Below are 24754 nucleotides of genomic sequence, written 5' to 3'. Positions count from 1 at the left end.
CTGGGCAGGCACTGAGGGGCTCACTGACACCTCCAGGGTGGCTCTTTAAAGGTGGTGGCACAGGTGCTCCACAGCAGACCTGTGCCAGACCCAACTTCTCCATGGGCAAGGAAGAACCTCCCAAAGCAGGTGACACAAAAAGCTCTGGTGTGGCCCAGGGACTGCTCAAGGTCACAACCAAAATTAGTTCTGAGCTCAGGGTGGTGTCACTTCAGTTCCCTGCCACTGCTGCCACTTCCTGCCACCTTCAGCTTTTGCTCCAGGCACCAAAATATGATTTTTTCAAGGCCAGCCCATCTAAACTATCTGAAATTGCAGCCTGGCCAATCTCGGGAGCTCCCAGACTCACTCATGAGGATGAAGTGACAGACCAGCAGTGAGCACTTCTCCCTCTTCCAGCCAAGCTGTGAATTCTCCCTCAGCTTCAGCAACCACTTTTCGTGCCAGTTCCTGAAGAGAATCTTGTGCTGAACATCCATCACTTTTTCAGTGCAGAGCATTTGGCTTCATCCTCAAGCCCTAGAAACACTCAGCTAAACCAGCACTAAAACCTGATTAAACTTGCATCCTGCACAGCACAATGAACTTGGACTTGGGCAGGAATCAGAATATCTGGGAATGAAGAGAACCCAAGAGCTCGGAGAGGTTTGCTTTGCCCTTGTCCTGCCTTGGGCTCCTGGCTCTGCCACAGCAGTTACAAGAAGCAGAGCAGCGACCTCCCCTCCCCTCCTCATCAACACAAACCCCCAAAAGCAGAGTTTGTCTCTCTCAGACCCACCTTGAGCTGTGTCCGCAGCAACAACGAGGCTGTTGAAAGCAGCAACCCCACAGCTCGGCGTCTGCAGGGCTGCACCCTCTCCATCCTACAGCCTCTCCATCTCCCCACAGCTTGGAGTGATCTGTTCTCCCAGTTTAGAGAAGGTGACACCAACCTCACTTTGGTTTGGGTACAAACTCTGAGGCAGACACTGAAGGCAAAGGAAGACGAGGCCTTGGTGGGAAGGGACCTTAAAGCCCATCCAGTGCCACCCCTGCCAAGGGCAGGGACACCTTCCACTGTCCCAGGCTGCTCCAAGCCCCAGTGTCCAGCCTGGCCTTGGACACTGCCAGGGATCCAGGGGCAGCCACAGCTGCTCTGGGCACCCTGTGCCAGGGCCTGCCCACCCTCACACGGAAAGATTTCTTCTGCGTATCTACTCTGAACTGAAGTTTAAGTATCTAAGCTCAAGTTTAGTTATTGCTGAGCCTCTGCTGAAGATAACTGAGACACCATAGTAGGAGAGAAAGGAAACAGGCCTGTAGAACAAACCACAGGCGAGTAACAAACCAAAATGATGTGGCCAAGAACAATTATTGCCACAGAAAAGAAACCTCAGTCACCAAAAACTCCAGTCTATTCCTACATCCTCACCCAGGGGGACTCCAAACACGACACTGCAACTCATGCTCCTCCCAGCTCCACACACACATTGCTGGGACCTCTTGCAAGCTGCTCGAGCTCTCTCCACGTGCCAAATCTGCCCATGGCAGAGGTGCTGCTTTCCTGGCTCAGCTCCCAAGACTCAACTCTCAGTATTTCCGCCCTCAATACTGTAAATTTCTGGTGATCTGGAGCAAAGATTTCTGGCTTGCTGTGTGGCTTCTCACACAGAACCTGACCCCAGGGGCTCAGTCTCACTCTCTCCGTGTTTGACACAAGTCATAAAGCAAGAACTGCAAAGACATTTCGAGGCAGTATCAGGGGCCTGAGACAGCTTTTGAGATCAAAGTTGAAATCTACTGTTTTCTTTCATTGCTGTTAAACTGTACTGGAGTCCTGGGGGCACTTTTGGGCGCCACAGTATACAAAAGATACAAAGCTGACAGCATCCAAAGAAGGGACATGGGGATGGGGAAGGGTGTGGAAGGACCATGAAAGAGCTGCTGAGGGCACTGGGTTTGTTCTGGTAGAGAAGTGTGAGGTCAGAACACATCGGGGGCTACAGCTCTGATCTCCGCTCCCTGGGACACAGACAGCACCCAGGGAGCAGCTGGAGCTGGGCCAGGGCAGGCTCACGCTGAGATCAGGGAAAGGCTCTTCCCCCAGAGGCTGCTGGGCACTGCCCAGGCTCCCCAGGGAATGGGCACGGCCCCGAGGCTGCCAGAGCTCCAGGAGCGTTTGGACAGCGCTGCCAGGGATGCCCAGGCTGGGGCTGTTGGGGGGTCTGGGCAGGGACGGGGGTGGGACTGGGTGATCCCTGTGGGCCCCTTCCAGCTCAGGATATTCCAGGATTGTCTCACTCCCCAACAGGGGAGAGTCTGCTCTCACACAGAGCTGCAAACACACTGTGCAGGAGGCAGCAAATGACAACAATTGACATTGATACATTAATAAAGCCAAGATATTAAGCAAGCCAAAAGATAAATTTTCCCTTTTGTTCCTGACCAACAAGACCTGTCCCAGTCCCAGTCCAGCCACTAAGCAACTCCAGTGTGACACAGGGACTGTCTCACACCTCGAGGCCGACACACAACAGCAGCACAGCACCGGGAGTTTAATCACGTTTCCCTCATTAGAGGAGACAATTAATGACCGCTCAGGTGCACAACTACTCCTGCAGAGCGCTTCACTAGACCCCGTTTTGCAAGAACTCCCCCAGGCTGCAAAGCCCCATTTGCCAGGGACCTGAGAGAAGAATTCGGTAGTTTTAAACGAATGTCAGGAACCAGGAATACACCTGAGTGTAGGAACCGAGAGTGCCGAGAATATTTCTCGGTTTCCATCTCGCCCGATCCATGTGTTACGGCGCAAGGCAGAGGCAGGTCCCTACCTCCCGAGCCTGGGGTCCTCCCATCAGATGAGCCATGCGCGCAGCCAGGGGCGGTCCCGGAGCTTCCATCGGGCCCTCCCGCTATCCCCACGCGGCCCGGGTTCGCGGCCGCTTCCGCGTTTGAACGGCGGCGCCCGCTGCTGACGTCATCACTCCCGCCGCTTCCATCCCGGCCTTACTTCCGCCTTCGGGAGCCCTCGCTTCCACGCCTGCGCGGCGCGGCATCGGCCGCCCCTCCTCAGTGCCGGTTACCCCGGCAACGCCGCTCGCGGCTCGAGCCGCTCCTGGCCCGGTCCCGGCCCTGCCCGGGACGTCAGCCCCGGCCCCGCTTCCAGCCCAGCCCCGGCCCCGCTGCCAGCCCAGCCCCGGCCCCGCTGCCAGCCCAGCCCCGGCCCCGCTTCCAGCCCCGCCCCGGCCCCGCTTCCAGCCCCGCCCCGCCCCCGCTTCCAGCCCAGCCCCGGCCCCGCTGCCCGGCACCAGCGCTTCCCAGGCCAGCCCGGTCCCGCCCACGGTCCCGGCCGCCCGCCCGGCACCTCCAGCCACACACGGACGCTTCAGCTGCCACGCCGATACGACCGATAAGCACAGCACCTCCAGCCAGCAGTGCAATTCGTTCGGCTACTGCAGTTCCATCCTAGGAGCTTTCGGCAGCTACACCTCCTACCAGCTCTGTGTCCACACAGCCCCCGTCTGCACCGCAGCCACAGCCGTGGACACACAGCAGAGACATTTCAACAGCTGCCGTGTCACCACGGCATGTACCCCCTATCATCACTCTGATAACACCACTCAGAGGATTATCACAACAATCACACGATGCTGAACCATGTTTCCCGTGCCATTTCAGCGAAACAAATACGATTTTATCTCCAGAACAGAAAGAGGACTTTCTCAACTATACGTGGACACCTCTTCCATCACAACAGGACCAAGCACGTGTTATTAATAGTGACGTCTCGCATCGAGACATTCCATTTCATGCACATTCTTCTCGAACTTCTCAGGGACATTCAGCTGATTTTATGGGACTTTTTCATCCTCAAATGCCTGCTCAACACTTCAGTGAGAAGGATATAGTGACCAGCACAGCTTCAGAAAGCATTCCTCTATCTTCCCAAGCTTCATCTCCTTTTTTTACAACAACCAATACAACTCCAACTTCTCATATGCCTTCTTCACAGCTTCGAAATCCACAACAGGCATCTGATCCCTCATTTTTCCACCGTCGCTTTCAGCTTTCGGATGACTTTGTTTGTCACCTTTATTTCCGACTCAGAGAACGTGCAGATTATCTGCCTCCAGAGGTTGCAGCACTGGGTCCCCACCCCTCACCCATCCCGCATGCTGGCAGTACCCTACCCAGATCCACTGCACCCTCTCCTCCAGTGGCCAGATCACAGCCACCTGCGATGGCAGGTTCAGCCACTCCTCGTTTATTTCCTTACAGTGCACAGCCGCAAATACCGACCCCTATTCCTCATCCAGGAGGGGGAGAAGAACATGGAATAATAATAAAATAAGAATTTTAAAGTTGTTTATTTTATATTAATTTTTTTTAATTTTATGAGAGAACTACCTACCCCATGACATTTGAGTTTCAATTATTAATTCAGTTAAGGTTCTCTTTAAAGTTTGTTTCATCCTCTCTACCCGTCCTGAACTCTGTGGGTGCCATGGGATATGTAGTTCTCTCATAAAATAAAAAAAAAAAAAAAAAAAAATCAACAACTTTAAAATTCTTATCCCTTAGACCCTATGTTTCCCACCCAGCATGAAGCATACTTGCTTTCTTCTGTGTTAATGAGTTCTTTTGAATTTATAAATACTTGTATTAGCGGTGATGGCGCCCGCCCGCGGAGTGATCCGCCGGAGGGACTATTTGTGATGCGCTCCTGCCCGCGGAGGGATCAGCGCTGATGCCGCCCCGCCCGCCCAGCTGCTCTCGCTGCCTTTTCCCGCTCTCCCCTCTGCTCCCAGCGCTTCTCCTGCAAAGGGCGCGGCTTTTCCTGGGCTCTTTTCCTGCCGGGCTGCAGCGAGCGCTCCCCTCAAGGAGCAGGGGCAGCTTTGCTCGCGGCGGCAGCGATTAACAGAGCAGGCCCGGAACAATTCCTGCTTAGCCGGGCTTTGAGCACATTCCTGAGCCAGCACCAGCAGCAGCGAGTGAGGCAGCGGCACATGAAGGAGGCTGCGGCTCTGGCCAGGCTGGGGAGGGGCTCCTCTGTAATAGAAGAACATGGAGAGACAAACCAGAAAGGGCAGGAAAAAAAGAAAAAGCCAAGACAAACTAAACTTTTTTTAAAAAATAATCCGGATCCAGAGGGACTTCTGGCTGGAGAACTTCCTGGGGAGCAATCCTGCCCCTCTGGGAGGCAATGCCAGGGCAACTCCAGCTGAAACCTGCACACAAACACCACAAAGATTTCAGATATTTGCAGGAAGCATCCACTTAGCAACTGCTGCTTAATAATTTATTCCCTTTCCCATTAAATGGTACATTCAGTCCACAAGACTTCAACAGCTTTCTGGTAGTTTTATTTACAGTCTGCAGCGTGTTCTGTAAAACACAGGAGTGCACACAGACACACACGCACAAACATTTAAAGAAGTACAGTTTATTCCAAAGGAAGTCTACGCACTACCTTTTCCATAAAAATTATAAAAAATACTTTAGTTACTGTATTCTACCTAAACCAAGATACTTGAGAATTCTTCCACAAGTGATGCCCCCTCCCCACAAAGGGCACTCCGACAAGAAGAAATTCAGGAGACTGCATCACCAAATAAAATCCTAATGGCAACTGCTTCAATGCACCAGAAGAACAACGAATTCCCACTCTGCATCCAGCAATCCCTGCTCTGCAGCCTGTCTGCATCTGCTTTTGTAGGGCTTGTGGGGCTTTTGCATTCACTTCCTTCTCCAGGGCAGTTCCCACAAACAAAGAATGACTGAAATTTCTGCAGACTGTCACTCGGCAATCCTGCATTTCACACATGCAAAGGGAAACACTTTCCTTTGAGCCCTTTATTTCAAGGAGTCTCTTTTTTACTGAGCATCCAGTGAGAACAGTGCCCAGTTGTGGCTGTTATTATTTCTCTGCTTTTGCTGCGTGGCAATATTGAGCTGGAGCTCTGCAGAACACCCACTGCAGCCCTTGTCTCACTGGGGCACACCGAATTGACAAAAAAAAGGCACAAAGATGAAACTCCTAAAGCAGCAGCAGCCCCAAGTCACTGAGCTGCTGCTTCCCACCACCAACACTCTGTGTCTCAGCAAACACTTCCAACGCACGAGCCAAGGCCACAGGGGAGTGAAAAGCCCAGAGCCTGCGGGCAGGACAAGCACTCCATTGATCAGTAACAAACCAACACAGCTCAGCTGGATGGTGCACTTAAGACTGGACCTGTGTTGAGAGTCTTTCTGAAGAATGGCTAAAGAGCAAAGGTCATGATAACACAGGAGGCTTAGAAAAGATGCAGACACTGAGTCCTTGAGCAAGAAGTTGCATAGATAACAGAATGTGCATTCAGATAAGAAAGAAGACAGAAACCATATGGAAGAGAAAGATAAGACCACCGTGTTTGCAGATCCCACGGAATAGCTCCCACCAATGAGGAGCTCAACTTTTGCAATATGTATGAGCTAATTAAAGGTACTATAAGTAAGTGTAGTTTTGAAAAATAAATCGAGACTTGCTGAACATCATGCCTTGAGTGCTTGTCTCCCGCGACTCCACCCAACATCTGGCACCCGAACAGGAGAAGTTGCCCTCGCCTTATGCGACGGGGGAGTTGCATTGGGGTCGGGTCCCGCAGCTAGACGGACGGCGAAAGAGGTCTCGTATACTGCAACGATTTCCTCCGCGCCCGAGCGACCGCACAGGCGGGCTCGCCGATACGTGCTGCCGAAGCCTGGAGGGGCTAGCAACGGTACCGTCGTAAGTATGGAAAGGCAAGCAGCACAGGAACTTTTCAAGGCTTTTTTGCTTAAGCGTAATTTTAAAGGGATTGATCTTGATAAAGACCTCCCCGCTCTTTTAACGCATGCGCGCTCTTACGGTTTTTTCACTGACCCCCACTCCATTCATGAATTAAGTCAGTGGTGCGCGTATAGTGATAAACTTTGGGATCTTGTCTTAGATGACGATAAGCCAGCTAAAAAGATAGCTAAACTATGGAGAGTTGTTTATAATGAACTTTTAATGGTACAAGCAGAGTAAAGGGCAGCAGAAAAAAATTAAGGCAGTCCATGATAAAAACCGTAATTATGATTCTGCTGCTTCCCTTTACTCCGCTGCCCCTAACCCCCCCACCTTTGCTACAGTCGAGGTTCCGCCTGAGGCATTTGCCTCCGGCCCGGCTTCACACTCACCCTCTGCGCCCCCTGATCCTCCCCTGCAGTCCCCGCCCCCGTCCCCCTCGCAGCAGCCGCGGCAGCCGCAGCAGCCGCCGCCGCCGCAGCCGTCTGTTCCTCCGGATCGCTCTCGTTCGCAAAACCCTTTCCTAAGCCATGAGCCTGTCCCTGGGGCAGATTCTGATCTCGCGGAGGCCATGGCCAAGGGTCATAGAGAGCTGTGGGCAGCTCTCGCTCGTGACGGTTTGCATAAAGGCGATGCAGAGATGCTAGCGGCTGCCCAGGAAAGCTTGGCTTTCCCTGTTCTGTTTGTTCCTAATCCACAGGGAGGCAATATTGCGCAAGTTACTAACCTCGACTAGAAGCTGTTAGCTCAGCTACGAGCAACGGTGGGGAATTACGGTGTCACCAGTGAACCAGTTAAACAGATGCTTGATTATATTTTTAACGCTTTTACCCTTCTTCCTGCTGACATTAAAGGCATTACTAAGCTCATGTATACCCCGCATCAGCGACTGCTTTTTGAGGCTCGCTGGAGGGAGGAGGCAGCTGTTAGTGCAGATCTCGCTAGACCCCAGGGAGATCCGTTAGCAGATATCACTGTAGATGAGCTTCTAAGACAAGGTCAACATATGAGGGTTGAGGCTCAGGCTGCACTAGGCCCTGCTAAATTGCGGGAAGCTATGGCAGTTGCTAAGAAAGCTATGGATAAAGTCCGAGCCCCGGGTGGGATCCCTATGTATATGAACATTAAGCAAGGCAGAGAGGAATCTTTAGGCTCTTTTGTTGACAAAGTTATGGAAGCCATCTCAAAAGCTGGGGTTCAAGAGCATATGCATGACCCGTTACTTAAGCAATGCCTTTTACAAAATGGCAATCAAGCCACCCGTGCCCTCATTACTTCCACCCCAGGGGATTGGACTGTCCAGCAGCTCCTAGAAAAGGCTGCTACCATGCCCACTGGCTCTCAGCTGTTCTTAGCACAAGCCTTAGCAAAATTAGGTGAAGGGCTTAAAGAACAGGCTATTAGCTCTCAAAATCAGGTAATGGCAGCCCTTGCTCCTCTCCAAGCGGCAGCAGCACGTCCCCGCCCAGCTCCAGGTGGCCGCATGAAGTGTTATCGCTGTGGGACACCCAGTCATATTCGTCGCGAATGTACAGCCGCAAGAATTTAGCGACCCAGCGCGAACAGCGGCCGCGCGACGACACAAGTACCCGCTCCAGCACCTCTACCTGTCCCCGCCCAGCGACAAGCGGAAGTCTCGGCCTGGACCTGGCAGCCTCAGTAGATACCGAGTTGCTAACATCAGAAATCCATCGCATTCCCACTGGTGTCATCGGACCTGTGTATATTAATGGCCAAGCTATGGGAGAACTTATTGTAGGTCGTTCATCTGCAATTACAATGGGACTCCTAGTAGAGACTGGTCTTGTTGATGCTGACTCCGCTAAAGAAATTTTTATTTTAGCACATACCGATTATCCTCCCGTTAAGATCCCGGCAAGACAAAAGTTAGCACAACTAGTACCATTACCACATCTGGCTTCAAGCATTCCGCCTGTTTGTGATGCACCTAGGTGTCAGCCAAGTCCTGGCTCTACTGGATCTCTGACCTTACTCACTATTGATCTCACCTCCCGCCCACGGAAGCGTTGTCTCCTGCTGCATCAGGCAGAGTCCATCACCTTGGAACCTATCCTCAACCCCCGACGCCCATGCCTTGGGTGCGCTACAAAGACCCCAAGACGGGACTTTGGCAGGATCCTGTAAAAACCTTGTACTGGGGAAGAGGTTACTTATGTGTGTCCACTCCGACAGGTCCCCTATGGGTTCCGGCCAAATGGACTAAGCCTGTTGTCACTGATGAGCAACCCACAACAGAGGAAGAAAAGAAGGGTACAGAGGAAGATCTCACAGATCCTGCAGGAAGTTGAGCAGCGGTTTTGCATTACCTTCCTTGTGGACTCTGAACAGGAGATAGAGGGTTATCTCCTCCCACATTTGCAGAGACATTTTTTACGCTTTTGCCAGTCTAGTTGCTTTGCATGTAATTGTAATAATCATAAGGCGTGGGTAAGATTGCTTTGCGGAGGCTGTAATTTACAGTGGTGGGTCCACCAGCAACATCTATCAGAAGGGTTTTGGTGTCAGTCTTGCAGTTTTCACTGGCACCGTGAGACGGCTCAAGGAGCATTAGTACAACTCAGGCAAAAATATCATTGACAGTTTGCAATTAGTTGAAAATCTTGAAGATCTGCGGCTAAGAGAATTAGAGTGGTCAGTACAGCATTTAGCAAAAAAGATCTTAGCCGATAGCTACTCTGTAATTTTGCAATCCTCGTGCCAACCAAATATCGGGGTCCCCATTCAGTGGCAAGTTGACCCAAGAAAGTGGGATCATGTTTGCCGGCGGTTTAAGCATCGTGCTGCTAATCGCAGGCTCAGTAATGGGTCACCCCCTTTCCTATCCTCCTAAGGTGTTTGACCCTAGAGATAATATCTGGGTCTCCTTGGCACGTGAATTGAACACCACAACATTCTGTGCCTCCTTAGCCACACCCAGTACCCCATTTTTGACATGCTTAGTTGGAGTACCACTAACAGATAATACATGGCGTAACTTCGTAATCGAGACCCAGAACCAGTTCAAAATTATTAGACCATTAAAATCCACAATGAATATTACCACTGGCCTACAAGAGTATGATAGCTGGGATGATAAACTCCCGGTGGGTCCTGAGCCACAAGAGATAGAACTAGTTGATTCTCTTAACGCTACAGCCTGTATTTATATTAATAGTTCACGTGATTTATGCCAAGAGGGCAGCCTTAATGGCTGTCGACTGAATGAATCCAACCCCACCTTGATTTATCCTATTGGCAATGCTTCACAGTGGGATTTAGAATGGTGCAACATTACCGTGAGAAATCGATCTCTTGCAGCCCCTGGAACGTTTTTCCCTCGAAAGTTACCCAGAGGGTTTTTCCTAATTTGTGGGAATCGTGCCTGGTCAGGTATTCCATCCAGGCCTGTAGGTGGGCCCTGTACCTTTGGCCAACTGAGTCTTGCACTTCCACAGCATCATCCTAATGCTACACACCGAACACGATGGCAGAGGTCTTTAACAGAAACTATAACACCTGAATGTCAGGATGACCTCACGCTATGGAGCAAATCAGAAGTGCTTTTTACCTCCCTTTTTGTTCCTGGTGCAGCTGCGGCACGAGCCCATCGTCACTTAGAAAAACTGGCATGTTGGGTAGTTAAACAGGCAAACGGTACCAGCCGAGTGTTGTCTGAACTTGCAGAAGATCTGAGTTCAGTCCAACACGCCCTGCTTCAGAATAGAGCAGCTATAGATTTTCTACTCTTAGCCCACGGCCATGGCTGTGAAGACTTTGAAGGAATGTGCTGTATGGATCTTGAGGATCATTCTAAGTCCATCCACGCCGAAATTAAGAATTTGATTGAACACTCCCAAAAAATAAAAAAAGACTCCGGATTTTTCGGATTAGAAGGACTTACAGAGTGGATGGGCTTAGAAGGATGGATGAAAAGTGTGATTAAATCCTTAATGCTGTTGCTAATAATTGTTTTGCTTGGTTTACTTATGCTTAGCTGTATAATGTCATGTATAAAAAATTTAATTTTGAAGTCAGTCAATATGACTATGATCATGCAAAAAGAAAACAGGGGAAGTGTTGAGAGTCTTTCTGAAGAATGGCTAAAGAGCAAAGGTCATGATAACACAGGAGGCTTAGAAAAGATGCAGACACTGAGTCCTTGAGCAAGAAGTTGCATAGATAACAGAATGTGCATTCAGATAAGAAAGAAGACAGAAACCATATGGAAGAGAAAGATAAGACCACCGTGTTTGCAGATCCCACGGAATAGCTCCCACCAATGAGGAGCTCAACTTTTGCAATATGTATGAGCTAATTAAAGGTACTATAAGTAAGTGTAGTTTTGAAAAATAAATCGAGACTTGCTGAACATCATGCCTTGAGTGCTTGTCTCCCGCGACTCCACCCAACAGACCTGGAAGCATCAGGAAAAGCCATTGGAACACAAGCTCAGCAGCACAGAATCCATTTGGCACCAGCTGATGAGATGGGAGGCTCTGTGTGGGACACGTTGTGCATTCAGCTTCAACAATGCCACAGCTCCACAGCAGCGCTGAAAAACTTCTGCTTTTAACAGTTGGAGAGGATTTTCTCAATGGAAGTGAAGCTGTCATTAACAGAGGAACAGCACACGATGCACAACATAACCTGCAATAAAAAGCTTTTGCTTTCCAGCATGTAAGCATCCAGGTTACTGGACTTCAGCTCATGGAAACGAATCTGATGATAGATTTTTTTTTAATTTTTCTTGGAACTAAAAAAGTAAAATCTTCCATAAAAGGATAAAGCACAAAAATACTCTCTCAGTACATCTCAGGAAGCCATTTAATACCTTCCATGTCCTAGGAACAACTAGGCAAAACACTTGGAAAGTGTGAGCAGTAGAAATGTTGACCATTGAATGTTTGGCAGCCGTGTGCTCCAGCCCCTGGGAGGGGCTTGTCCCCCACTCCACACCAGTCCTGCAGCTCCCCAGCTATTTCTTCTTCTTCTTCTTTGGGGGCTCATCCTCAGAGCTGCTGCTGCTGCTGCTGCTGCTGGAGGAGCTCGGATCCGAGTCGAAGTCGGAGGAGGAGGAAGAGCTGCTGGAGGAGGAGGAGGGGGAGGAGGAGGAGGAGCTGTCCTCACTGTCGCTGTCCTCGGAGGAGGTAGAGGAGTCCTGGCTGTCAGAGGAGTCGCTGGCTGAGCTGTCACTGCTGCTGCTGCTGCTGGAACTGGTCACACTTTTGGACCTGGGAGAGAACAAAGAGCTGAGCACAGCCCTGCCAGAGCCCATGGCACCGTGTTCTCTGCTCTGCTGTAATTATCCAAAGATCAATTTGTTGCCTTGAAAATTTCCAGGCCTCACCACCGAAGATGAATTCCTGTGCCCTCCCTCCCTTTCCCACTCCTGGATGAGTGGATTTTGGCCATTTGAGCAACGGCAGAGTGGCCCCAGGGCATGACATAGGCCAGCAGGACTGCAGAGAGGGGCAGAGAGGGAAAGCTGGCCAGGATCTCGTTCCCAGCCCTGAGCAGGGGCTTTACTGGCCTGACTGTCCTGTACTACCTGAGCTCTGGGGACAGTGAACCAGGCTCAGTCCCTGCCTCACCACTGCAGCAGGAATTCTGTCAGTTGTGACCAAACTTGTCCGGCGAACACATCCTACAAGCTCCTTCCTGGGCAGTTATTAATAAGGAAAACCAAGAGACTGTAAACAACCTTAAAGCAGGATACCAAGCTCCAGCCTTTTCTTTGAGAAGCAAATATGGCTAATTTGTGCCTGCTCAGAATCAGAAGGAGCAGCTGATCTCCTGGCAAGAGCCCAGGGTGGAGCACGCAGCAGAGCTGGGACACTGTGGTGGGGTCCTGCCACGTTCCTCACCATGGGGCTGCCGAGTCCCTGGGAAGTGCCCGTTCATTGGGTCACCCTGCTGCCAGCAGTTGTTTCCCACTCCACATTAATGTTTCATCTCCGGCATTTCAAATGCTTTGCATTTCGGTAGGAGCAGGGAGCCTGTCTCCCATGGCAACAGCGCCAGGAGTCCAGGACAGGAGAAGGAGCTGAATGGGAGCACAAACTGGAGAGGTTTCTCACCACAGCTCAGCTGATTGCTGTTACTGAAACCCAGTTCTTGCAGTAAATCAATCCCAAGTGTTTGCTCTTCATTCTGCCACAGCTCACCTCAAATACCACTGGATTTGGAGCCTTTCAGTGGCCAGGGCAGCTCCGGGTGCCCCAGGCAAGACCTTGGTGGAGACTTTCCCTTGTCAGCAGTTTGCCAGGGGACCCTCAGAACACCTATCCTGTTGTTTTCATCCATGGAACTAGTGGGATTCTCAACCCTGCAAGAGGCAGAAGCACCAACAATCCTGGCCCTTCCTCACTAGGACTTTCAAAATAAGCCAAGGTCTTCTGTGTCTGTTCAAATTAGCTTTAAAGGCACTGATTTAACAGAGAGGGTATTCCCCCCCTCCTGAAATTCATTGGGAATTAGAAATGGACACAAAATAAAAATGAATGATTCCTACTCCTCCATCCCTTACTGTTCTCATCAGTCCACAACACTCGCCCCATGTGACAGAAAAGAGAAGGCACACTCAGGTTAGGGTTAAACTGTGTTTACGTTCTCTTTTCAGGCCAAACTAAGGAAGCACATCCAAAACCCCCGTGCTTCAGAGTTGTTGCATTTCCTCTTCGGGCCGCTGGAACTGGTAAATCTTATTCCCAGGTCTCACTGGGAACTCCTTTTATTTCTAGTTCACACTTACAAGTAGATAGATTGTGCAACAGGGTTGGAAAACTGCTCATACCTGGCCACAGCTTTCTCAGGAACTTCCAGAAGTGATGCCGGTTGTTCCTGGCCTCTGATCCGGTTTGAAGCTTGAAGTAAATACAGGAATCCCAGCAAATATGAATCCTTCCACCCGGTCAATAAGGCATTACTGTGAACAAAAGGGGCAGCCAGCTGGAGTCCCCACTGGGAATCTGTCTGGTCTCACCTTCAGGCAAATACGGCTCAGTATTTGCACTGAAAATGCTTGGAAGCAGAAATCCCAACTTGGAAAAGGAGCCACAAAGGAATAGCAAGATACTTTCCATTTTTTGAAGTGTCAGCTTCTGACACTTCACTCGTCTGTAACAACAGCTCATTTGTAGATCAGCTCTTCCTTTGACTCCAATCCAAAAAAATCTCATGTTCCCTTGAACTGTCCAGTCTCCTTCAAAGACTTAGGTTGATGTTTCTTGCAGTGACTGAGCTGATCCAAGGATCAGCTTTGTCTTCGATTCCTGCTCATCTGTGTGTCCCTGGTTTGACATTTTGACCGTTTCCTGCAAGTTCTCTCCTCTTTGTGTGGTTTGTGTGTGACCCAGATCATCAACAGCTGCGGTGGCCCCGAGCTGGCCCCGTCTGTCCTCAGCCCACTGCTTTCTAAAGACACCACCCATTTCCTGAGAGGACACCTGACACCCAAAGAGATAAACCTCTGGGATTCCCTGGGGGAGACATGGACCAGATCCAGGTAAGGACAGAGCTGCCATCTCCCCAGGCTCCCCACGCAGACGGGATGCTTGGATTCCCTGATGCTCCTGCTTCTTCTTTCAGGGGATGCCCTGAAAGACACATTCTTCGTGAATGTCACCTCATATTCCCACTTTCTGTCCTAGAGCCGAGTGGCCCCGAGACACGAACATCCCCACCTACATCCCCAAATTCCGCAACGGCTGGGAACCGCCCACAGAAATCTTCCGTGGAGTTCCCTGGGAAACAGACATTGGACACTTGCAAGAGGAGGTTAGTCCTGTGTCCCTGTCTCTTCACTCTCCCTCCCCCTTTTCTGGAGAAATGGAGCTGCAGGGGTAGTGGTGGCATGCAACAAGTAGTTGGCTCAAAACTCAGTTGGATCTGGTTGCCCCAGTTAAATACAGAAAGCAAATGAGGCTGGAAAAGGGCAGCAATAATGAGCCTCTCCCAATCCAAGGCAACAGCACCCTACAGCGTAACTGAGCTCCAGGGACACAGGCTTCCCTGGAGAACACCTTGACCAAAATCTGCCAGACCATGACTCATCTACCACTATCCCTCTCCTTTTCTCCGATCAGCTTTCCCCTTTCCTGGTAACACTGACTCCATGTCTGCCTTTCCAGCTCTCCTCAGCCAATGGATATCCTTACTGGAACTCCTCACTCAAGTGTGGCCAGACAGCTGAGCAGACACAGGTCGGGGATGCCTTCAAACAGAACATCACTCCACATGGAAATAGGTGATGGATCCGCACGCCCGGAGCTTTGGCTCCCGCCTCGGAACCTCATGAACGCACACGGACACGTACAGTGACACTGGGACGTTTGGGCATCCTGGAGACAACTCCCTGCCACTGTTAATAACCACCAAGGGAAGACAAAGATCAGCTGAGGGGTTATTCCCATAAGCACTGTCTGCTGTTTAACCCCCAGCAGCTCTGCAAGGAAAGGAATCGCAGGTGTTTTCCACCGCAGGAGGCAAAAATATTGACTGACTTCATCAGTCCATCCATAGGTCTTGTTTCCCAACATCAGCCCAGCAAAGTGACCTTAAGGATCAGGTGCCAAAGATGCTGCACTGCGCTTTGGCTCTCCATGTGTGTAGAGACGCTGGAATCATGGAATCACAGAAGGGATTGGGTGGGAAGGGACCTTAAAGATTATCCCGTTCCAACCCCCTGCCATGGCCAGAGACACCTTTCACTATCCCAGGTTGCTTCAAGCTCTGTCCAGCCTGGCCTTGGACACTGCCAGGGATCCAGGGGCAGCCACAGCTTCTCTGGGCAACCTGTGCCAGGGCCTCAGCACCTTCACAGGGAAGGATTTCTTCCCAATATCCCATCTAAACCCACCCTCTGGCAGCGGGAAGCCATTCCTCCTTGTCCTTTCACGCCAGGCTCTTCAAGTCCCTCTCCAGCTCTCTTGGGGCACCTTTAGGCACTGGAAAGGGCTCTAAGGGCTCTCCAGAGCCTTCTCTTCTCCAGGCTGAACATTCCCAGCCCTCCCAGCCCGTCTGTGTAATGCTCTAGCTCTTGGAGCACTTCCTGGCCCTTCCTGGCCTCCTCTGGACTCCCTTGAGGATCTCTCCATCCATCCCAAAGTCACCCCAGCTTGCACAGACAGAAGCTGCCTACAGGAGGAATCTGCCTACAGGAGGAATCTGCCCTAAGGGAAGGGCACACACAAACCTCACCCTGTTGGAAACACAGGGCCGGGGAAGAGCAGCCCGACCTCCCAGCGCTGCTGGAAAACATTTTAGCTGAGGAAGGAGCTTTGTTTCACTGGAGACAGCAGCTCCCCCTTGGCTTTAGACAAAACCAAAGGCAAACCCACTGTTTAGGGGCTGAATAGAACAGTGTATTTCAGTCCTGCCCACCTCTCCCGCAGGGAACCGACAGGGCGCTGGGTTCAGACAACTCTTCTTAATGAGACAGAATTCTAGAAAATGGGGGAAAACCCGTCCCCTTTCTTCAGAAGTCTTGGGAAGGTCACTTCCAAAGCCAGAACAAACAAGGCCACCCCTTTGCCTTTGGTTTTTCCCCAAGGGAAAGATGGCTCTTCCACCTTCTAACAGCCCTGACACTCATTTCCCATCACCGGTTACTCCGTGGTACAAAACCTTCATCAAAGTACTTTTAGTTCAGAGTTTAGAAGCCCCATCTGCTTCCTTGTTTACATGAGCTCACACCTTGGAAACTGTCACACCTCGGAGCGCAACCAAACTCTTCTCAAACTCCATGCGAATCCTCTGCCGTGATTTGACACATCACTTTACAGGGATTTGACTCAAAGTTTTCAGCTGACCATCCACTTTGCTGATGCCAGTTCGAGTCTGGGGAAAAACCCTCAAGCCAGACTGTTTTTCCATGCTTTTCTGTTCTAATCTAAAGGATTTATAAGCTTTACTACAAGAGTTCAAATCCACAGGCAAGTACCTTAAATCAAATTATATCAGCAAAATAACTCTTCTTCTCATTCACCCCATCACTGATTCTGGTAGGAACATCAGGTGGTAGAGATGCAGTGTGGAGCAGGGAAAGAATTAGGAGCACTTTCAAAGATCTGTCTATTGACTGACAAAAGATCACACATAACCAACTTATGCTTTGCAAAGCAGGATAAAAATACTCAGGCCCATCCAAACTACTTCTTACGCTAGATGTGGCTGATCAATAGCCCGGCTGAAAAATGGACAAGCCACTGTAACAAGAAATACAAGTTTGGAAAAGGAAAAAGAAAAGTCCTGAAACCACAGAACTCCTGAAGCTTGGCTCGCTCCACTCTAATGTGCTCCTCCTGACACTTGCAGCAACTGGCTTCTCTCTTGCCGTTCCGAGAGGAACTCTATTTTGTATAGGGATGTAGACGTGTCTGCATTTAGACACCATCCTCAATACAAACCTCCTCCATTGCTTTTTTCTGACTGGAGATCCTTGCTACTGGATACGATGGTGCTGTTTATTGGGAAGGGTTGCTCTGATGCCGATCACAGCACAGCACAGCAGGAGCTCCCTTTTTGCTCCCTTGGGCTACTCCAATTCCTCTTGGGTGATCTCTGAAATACTCTTTATCAGCTGAGGGCTGACAAAACACACAATGTCTGATTAATCACCCTTCTCTTCTCCAGCCATGACACAAGAGCTCGGTGCACTCAGAAAACAGTTTTCTGAACCATCCTATATAATAACAATCAATGCCTTGTAATTTCTGCCATCTAGATGAGGTCGCCATTGAACAGCTCCGTGTCCCAAGTGCTACCCAGCAGGGAGGGAAGAAGAGGAAGACAGGATCACAGCAGCCACTGATCAGTCATTCACAGGCATCATCACAAAGAAAGAGGAGAGAGTCAGGAATTTCACAGGCTACTCTGTTTCAGCAGCGCATCTCATCCTCCTCTTTTTAGATCTCTACTGATCACTACCTTCCAGTCCCTTCACAGTGCTCTCCTAATCCACATGAGTAACTAAGATGCAGAATAAGAGGGGAAATTTCTTCTGACCTCCAGTCACCTGAGAATCAAGCACATAAGAGAAAACCTCCGCCCTACTCTAAGGAAGGTGTTTCATAAACTCACCTGTAGCTAAAGCTATTCAGAAAGCCCACACTACCAGATGCAGAGTAGTAAAGAGCCTCTTAATTTGCTAACCCTGGAGAAAAGGCAGCTTTAAACAAACTCTGCTACTCCCACTCTCTCTCCTTAGAACTTCAGGTTGAGATGCCTAGGACCAACTAAAGAAAAAAGTCATTTCATTCATGCCCTGGTCAAGCATTTCACACCCCCTTGTCCCTCCCAATCTACCAGCCAGTCAAACACAGAAAAAGCAAGAGACCCGTGGTAGGCTTCCAGTGGAAATACTGGCAAAATCTTCTTGGACTGCATTATTTGAAGGACCTGAGGTCAACTCACTGACTGGGAAAGACTTTTACTGCTCCACTTAGCCTACCAGCTCAGCTCAGCTCAGCAGCCTCCCAGCTACCTTTAGCTGCATAAGCACATGACCTGCAACCAGAAAGGCGTGAATCTTCCTTAGGAAGGAAACAGACACGGGGAATGAAGAGTGGAGATTAGTCCACACTCTTAGGAACAGGCAACACCAACCAAACACTCTGTGGCAATAGCATGTGTCTAGAAGCTCTCTACCTTCCAGTCCACCTCAAGGCTTTGGGACTTGTGCTGACTTGCACAAAGGAACCCACTCCACCCTGCAGCAGTGGGCTCCTTCTTTCCAGCCTGGATGGAGACATGTCCTGTATTTTGCAAGCATGTCCAGGTGTTCAGAATGGAACATGCTGATCATGATTAGCACCTTAAGGCACACAGCTCTTCCTTTCTCAAAGTATGCTTTGTGAAATTATAGGCAGTGCTATCCCCACCTTTCCAAACAAATTACCCTCCTTCTAATTGCACTTGCCTTCAAAATACTGCCACTTCTTCATTTCAGACTATGCTTCCCTCAGAAGGATGCACAAAAGGTTAGAGTAGCTGCAAGCACCTGCACCTGCAATTTTCAAGTAACTGCATCTTCAGAAAGGCTTCTGACAACAGGCCATTCTCTGGACATGAACATGGCAACGCTGAGGCAAGATAAATGACTTCGCTACATCTTACAGCCCAGATGTTTAAGGCCAGAGAAGACACCACCAGCTTGTCCTGATACTTCTGCTCATCCTCTCTGGTAGGGGCTGTACAGAGAACAACACAGTTTTAAATTCTAACTCAGTTTGTGCTTCACTGATGAAGGAAGCAGGAAGAAAGGGAAAGGGACTTCGCTTTGGAGCAAATGGGAATTTTCTTGAGGATTTCAGTGTCCAGGATGTAAACCAGTAAGGGATTTTCTTCAGTAAATCCAAAGGACAATTGGCTACAGAAACTCGTATCTTGACACTATTGATAAGCGCTGACAGTTCTCTGGCTGTGACTTATTTTATTCAAACCTGCTTTCTCCGAATGCACATCTGACAGCAGGACTTGCTCCATTCAGCCTGCAGCAGTTCCACAGGAAAGATGTTGTGAAATTGGCCACACATCTTCGCAACGCTTCCACTTCAACATTTTTCCCACTATGTTCAAATGTATTTGTCAGCTTCCTAAGGAGTGCAGTGTCCATAACATAGGAGACGAGACTTTCATGCAAAAATTGAAAGACCTTGAACTGCAGTGGCAGAAGAACTCTGGTGTAATACCAGTGCCAGATGGCATGGGTGTGAAAAGCACATTCACATCGATACTGACAGGCTTAGGAGAGACACAGAGCAGGGTGAGCTATTCCCAAAGAAGGTGAATTGACAGTGCAAAGGAGAGTTAATACCAACCAGCTGCTCAGTTACTTTATCAGAGCTGCCCCTGTTTTCAAGGCCTGAAAGAACAGCTCAGTGCCAGAAAGACATCCAGATCATTTGGCTATGCTTGCTCTTATGGAGCACTGTTTTCAATTTCCATCCTAGTGGGGTTGCATACTACTGACCAGTTAAAATCAGCACCTGAGCTGCACAGCAGTATTTCAGTGGCAACACTGGACAGCTGTAGGTTCTGCCCTTCCCCTCTCCCAGCATGCTCCTCAGACACACAGCACACTTGCACCAAAACTCACAGCCACACCCACAGTTTAACCACCTGCAATAGTTTTGGCCCTGGCCAATCTAGCCCTGGGTGCATTGTGCAGCAAGAAGCCATGGGGGCCGTGCTTCTCCCTGACTCCAAGCATCGCTCCAGAGGCCACACAAGCTGTGCGGTCAGGCCGTAAGGCTCAATGGCACACAGAGATCAAGTCCTACCCACTGAGAGCACATGTCCTTGTGGAAGGGGCTGATGAGCGCTGGAGCAAGGGAAAGGGCAGGTCTCTGCAGCTGGGGGCAGAGGAGAGGGGAACAAAGTGGGTGTGTGTGTTTGGGGAGAAGGGAGCAGGGAGGGTGTTCTCCTCCTTCCACAAGCTGGGCCAAAGGGGCTGTGGTGGGAGCAGTGCCTGCCCAGCAGAGGAAGCAAAAGGCAGGGACCCCAGCGAGCACAGTTCCCTCTCAGTGGAACAGCGAGTTCTGCTGTTGGCAGCGATCCTCCTCTGGGAGGTTCCTGCCTGCTCTCCTCACATGGAGCTGCTTGTTCCTGTCCCTTCAGAGGCCTTCCCTCTCTGATGTGGGCCACAGCAGCTTTCTTTCCCATGCTCTGAATGAGGAGGGGCAGGTTTGAAGCAGCACTGGGAGGATTAATTAATATTTTAGCTGTTTCAACCATCATGACTTCTGGTTGCATTCATGAGACAAAATTAATCCCCTGCTCTAGTGAGTTGCAGAAGTGCAATACCGAGATGTGACTGCTGGACACAATCACCGCTTGAGTCACTTTGTCATTTTTTCAGGTAGCTGCAATGGATGGACGTTCTCTAAGAACCATTGGATTAAATATAAAGAAGGACACTTTTCAGGCAATTTGAGAAACTTCTCTCCTTTTATTGTTTTTCCTAACATAAATATCTGGATATTACTGAAAAGCAGCCAAGCAACTACAGCAGTGTAGTTTAATTGCCTAAACTAAGGGTAAGTTTACAAAATAGTTTACCCACTGACAATACTAAAGGGCCTCTTGAAGCATGGATAATATATCCAGTTCCCATTATGAAAACTTGGACTACCTATTCTTCCATGGTAGTGTGACTTAAAACTACCTGTTGTACTTTCATATACTAAGAAAAACTACATCCTTAAAAAACTACAATAAGTACAGCTTACTGAAGAATTACATTAAGTCCCTAACAGGCTCTTTTTTGGACTTGGAGGTATGCCAAGCAACCTCTGTCAGTTCATAGTCTTCTGTAAGGATGTGCAGGTGGAGCCAGTTTCTGCCTCGTAGACGCAGGAACATTGCAACAGCACCGTGGTAAACTGAAAGGTGAAGGGCAAGGCCACGCAGAGATGTGTGTCTGCACAATGAATTAATGTGCCGCAGCATCTTCCTTCCGCAGGAACAGGAAAGCAGCTTCAGGATTGCCAGTGAAAAAAGCAAGAATTATGCAGTGCTCACGTGGCTGCCATCGGGTGGGAGCCCCCCCAGCACAGCTCTGTGCAGGGAATTCCTCTCAGTGGTTGGAGAGCAGCATCCAGAGGCGGAATCGCAGCTGACCGTAAGCTCGCATCGCCTCTGCGTGGGCGGCCGGATCTCGGGCCAGGTGCTCAAAGAGGTTGAGCGGCTCGACCGTTCGCATTGCCGGCAGCAAGCTGATCTCCGCAGGAAGCCTCTGGTTGCCCAGGACAAAGTGCTCCAGGCGTTTCAACTGCAGGCAGCGGCGCAGGTATGCCATGATGTCCCACAGCCGCCGCGCAAATTCCCTCCTGCGCCACTGGGACAGCGGTACGGTGGTCAGCACGTGCATGACCACAGTCTTCCAGGTCGAGCTGGAAAAACCTGTGCCCCTCAGGATGCAGGTGAAGAGCTGCAGGCATTTCAGGTGCAAGCTCTCACACGGCACCTGCCTGGCGACGTGCTGGAAGAATTTTGCCTCTGCCACAGCGTACGTCTCAGGCCACGCTGTGCTTGCGATGGAGTCGGCCTCGGCGGGCTGGCTGCTTACAAAGATGCTGGAGCCGCCTTTCTGGGCCTCTGTGGGCTGGCTGACCACAAAGATGTCGGAGTCCCCGTGGCGCACCCCAAACAGCATCTCCACCATCAGGCTCTTCTTGCCTTTGCTCAGCCGGAATTGGCAGGACCGGCTGCAGGGCTGAAACACCAAGTGCCATGAGTACGACTGAGGCAAATGCAGCCACGAGCATCTCACCAGCTGGTAGAACCAGTGGGAGGTTTTCTCCACGTCCAGGTAGGAGCCGGTGCAGAGTGTCTCTAGGAGGCTGGGCTTCTGCTTCCGCCGCAGCTCCTCCTGCGAGTGGTGCAGGAAGCACAACAGCTTCTCGCCCAGCTGCTCCCTCTCGCACGTGCACACCAGCTCCACACGGACGCAGAAGGTCCTTGCTGCCATCTGCCCTGCACTGTTCAGCTCCAGGTGGAAGGCGTGTCCCGGTGGGGGATTCAGTGGGACCAGCACGCGGTACACCACATCCTGCTCACGGGGACTCCAACCCTCAAAGGCACTGCCCACCCCGATGGCTTCTTGAGGCACCGGGTAGAAACTATTGCTCACGCTGTCAATAAAGACACGCGTGAAGCTCTCCATCAGCTCAGCTGCCACTGAGCGACCTCTCTCCACGTCCTCGACAGGACACTGTATGCGATCCACTAAAAGGATCCCTCGCTTATTCCCAACGTCACAGGCGTCTTCTTCCTCTTCAATTCCACCACTGCTGCCTTTGTCCTTGCCAGCACCACTGCCTTCTTTTTCACTGGCAGCCACATTTCCACCTTCTTCTTCCTTTCCATCTTCATTCTTCTCACCTTTCACATTTGCATCCCTGTTTTCCTGATCCTTCCCATTCCAATCAGTGGCTCTGTGTTCACTGGAATGACTGTCTTCCTTCAGCTTCATATTGCTGCTTTCTCCTTCATTTATCTTATCAACACCTTCTTCAGTTGAAGCAACATTGCCATGTTCCTCTCCATTTCCATTTTCATTCTTTTCTCCCTTCCTATCGGCAGCACTGGCTTTCTCATCTTTGTCTCCAAGATTGCTTTCTTCATTTCCAATGTCCTTCTTTTCTTCCTCAGTTGCAGCAAAACCACAATGGTCTACTGCATTCTCACCATCACGGCTGTCTTCTTGTCCTGTCCAATCACTGCTTCTTTGTTCACTGGCATCACTGCTTTCCTGCACTTTCACATCCGCTTTTTCTTCCTTTCCATCTTCACCTTCACGTACGTCATCGTTGCCTGCTTTCATATACGCATCATCGGTTTTTTCTTCATTTCCATCTCCTTCTTCTTCCTTTCCAGCATCCTTGTCTGGCTCCACCTTCACATCCTTGTTTTCTCCTTCATTTGCTTCATCTAGGTCTTCCACACCTCCAGTAACATTGCCAGGTTCTTCTTCATTTCCTTCAGCAGTATTGTCTCCTGGCATATTCCCATCACTCCAGCCTTCATCTTTCCTTGCGTCATGGCCATCATCACTTTTAACATCACTGTCTTTCTTCAACTTCACATCTTCATCTCGTTCATTGGCATCATTGTCGTCTCCTTCATTTGCAGCCACAGGACTGCCTTCTCCTTCATTTCCGCTGCCACTGTCATCTGCTTCCACAGTCACATCAATGTTTTCTCCATCTCTCTCGGAATCCAAATTGTCTTCTTCCTTTTCTTTTTCCTTCTCCTCTCCCAAGGTCTTGCAGGAGGTCTGGTCCTTGCCGCTGCTGTTGGTTTTGCTGGCTTCAGGACTCCTCCTGCAGCTAAACCACAGGCCCAAGAGGAGCAGGAGTCCAGCAAGAGCCCAGAATGGCCACTGCTGCAGGGCACCAAAGAGCAGGGCTCCCCAGCCCTCGTCCTGCTGCTCCGGGGGCCCTTGCTCCAGCTCCTGCAGCAGCCGAGCCATCTCGCGGTCGAGCAGCTCCTCACGCTCCTGCATTCGCCGGTGCGTGGCCTCATCCAGCCCATCCCCAGCTGGCTGGGGGTACTGGATCAGGCTTTGCACGAGCACGAAGAGCAATGACAAGAAAGCCATGGTCTGCAAGAGGACACACAGAAGGGGTTCAGTAGGGCCGGAATGGAGGCAGCCAGTGCAGGGCAGGAGCCACGGGGATGTGGCAGCAGGAAGGAGAGGCCCCGGCAGCTGGCAGGAGGCAAGGCCTGCACCGCTGCCCCAGCAAGCACCGAGCCTGAGCAAGGCGCTCCCGCCAGGGGCTGGGCCCTGGACGCAGGGACAGAACACACGCCCCGGGTGCCAGCGCTTCTGCCCCAGCCCTCCCCCAGCCCTGCCTCCCCACCGCCTGTGGGCACTCACCGCTTGCCCAGGCTCTACTGGGGGCAGCGTCAACCAATGGGGCCTTTTATAGCTGCCCCCATTGTGACACGGCCCCTGTGCTGTCACAGGCCCCAGAGCGCATCACAGGCCAGCCCCACCCGCCATCCCCAGCCCGGGAACTGCTCATGGCCCTGGGCACCCAGAGCCTCAACAGACACAAAGTGCAGACCCATCAGTTGTGAACCTGGGAACCCCAGAGCTTCCCTGTACAAAGCAGGCACAAGTGCCCTCCCACACAAACCCTTGTCAAATATAAATTTGTGTGACATGATCCGTGGATGCTCTTGGTATATAGGTGTAAGCTTTTATTTAATCTTGGAGGGGGACATTTTTTATTAATAATATTTATATTTATTACTTTTGGGGCAGGATGTCATATAGGCTAATGTTTTGTTACAGATTTAGTGAGAAATCTTTCTGAAAGAAATCCAGGCTGCTTGAATGATGCACAGGAAGACGTAACACCCTCCTTAAAGAGGCCCAGTAAGTTAATTACAAAATTTTGGTGTCTTCAACAACCTCTCAGCTCTTAAAACTCTATGGTTCAACACAGTGCAAAATTCTGG

At 50.5% G+C, this 24754-nt stretch overlaps 1 protein-coding gene across 1 annotated transcript; it reads right to left on the bottom strand.

Annotated features, from left to right (window-relative positions):
• Nucleotides 1-21362: 21362 nt before the first annotated feature.
• LOC309585533 (inositol 1,4,5-trisphosphate receptor-interacting protein-like 1) lies at nt 21363-23888 on the bottom strand (the record flags this gene model as incomplete). Its single annotated transcript, XM_082303508.1, has 3 exons — nt 21363-22636; nt 23009-23101; nt 23606-23888. 3 exons carry the CDS (start codon nt 23886-23888, stop codon nt 21363-21365), a joined length of 1650 nt encoding a protein of 549 aa, XP_082159634.1.
• Nucleotides 23889-24754: the final 866 nt, after the last annotated feature.

This window comes from Coloeus monedula (genome assembly GCF_965178545.1).
Source record: "Coloeus monedula genome assembly, contig: HAP1_SCAFFOLD_63, whole genome shotgun sequence".
Lineage (NCBI taxonomy): Eukaryota > Metazoa > Chordata > Aves > Passeriformes > Corvidae > Coloeus > Coloeus monedula.
This window is presented reverse-complemented; position numbering and strand designations above follow the sequence as displayed.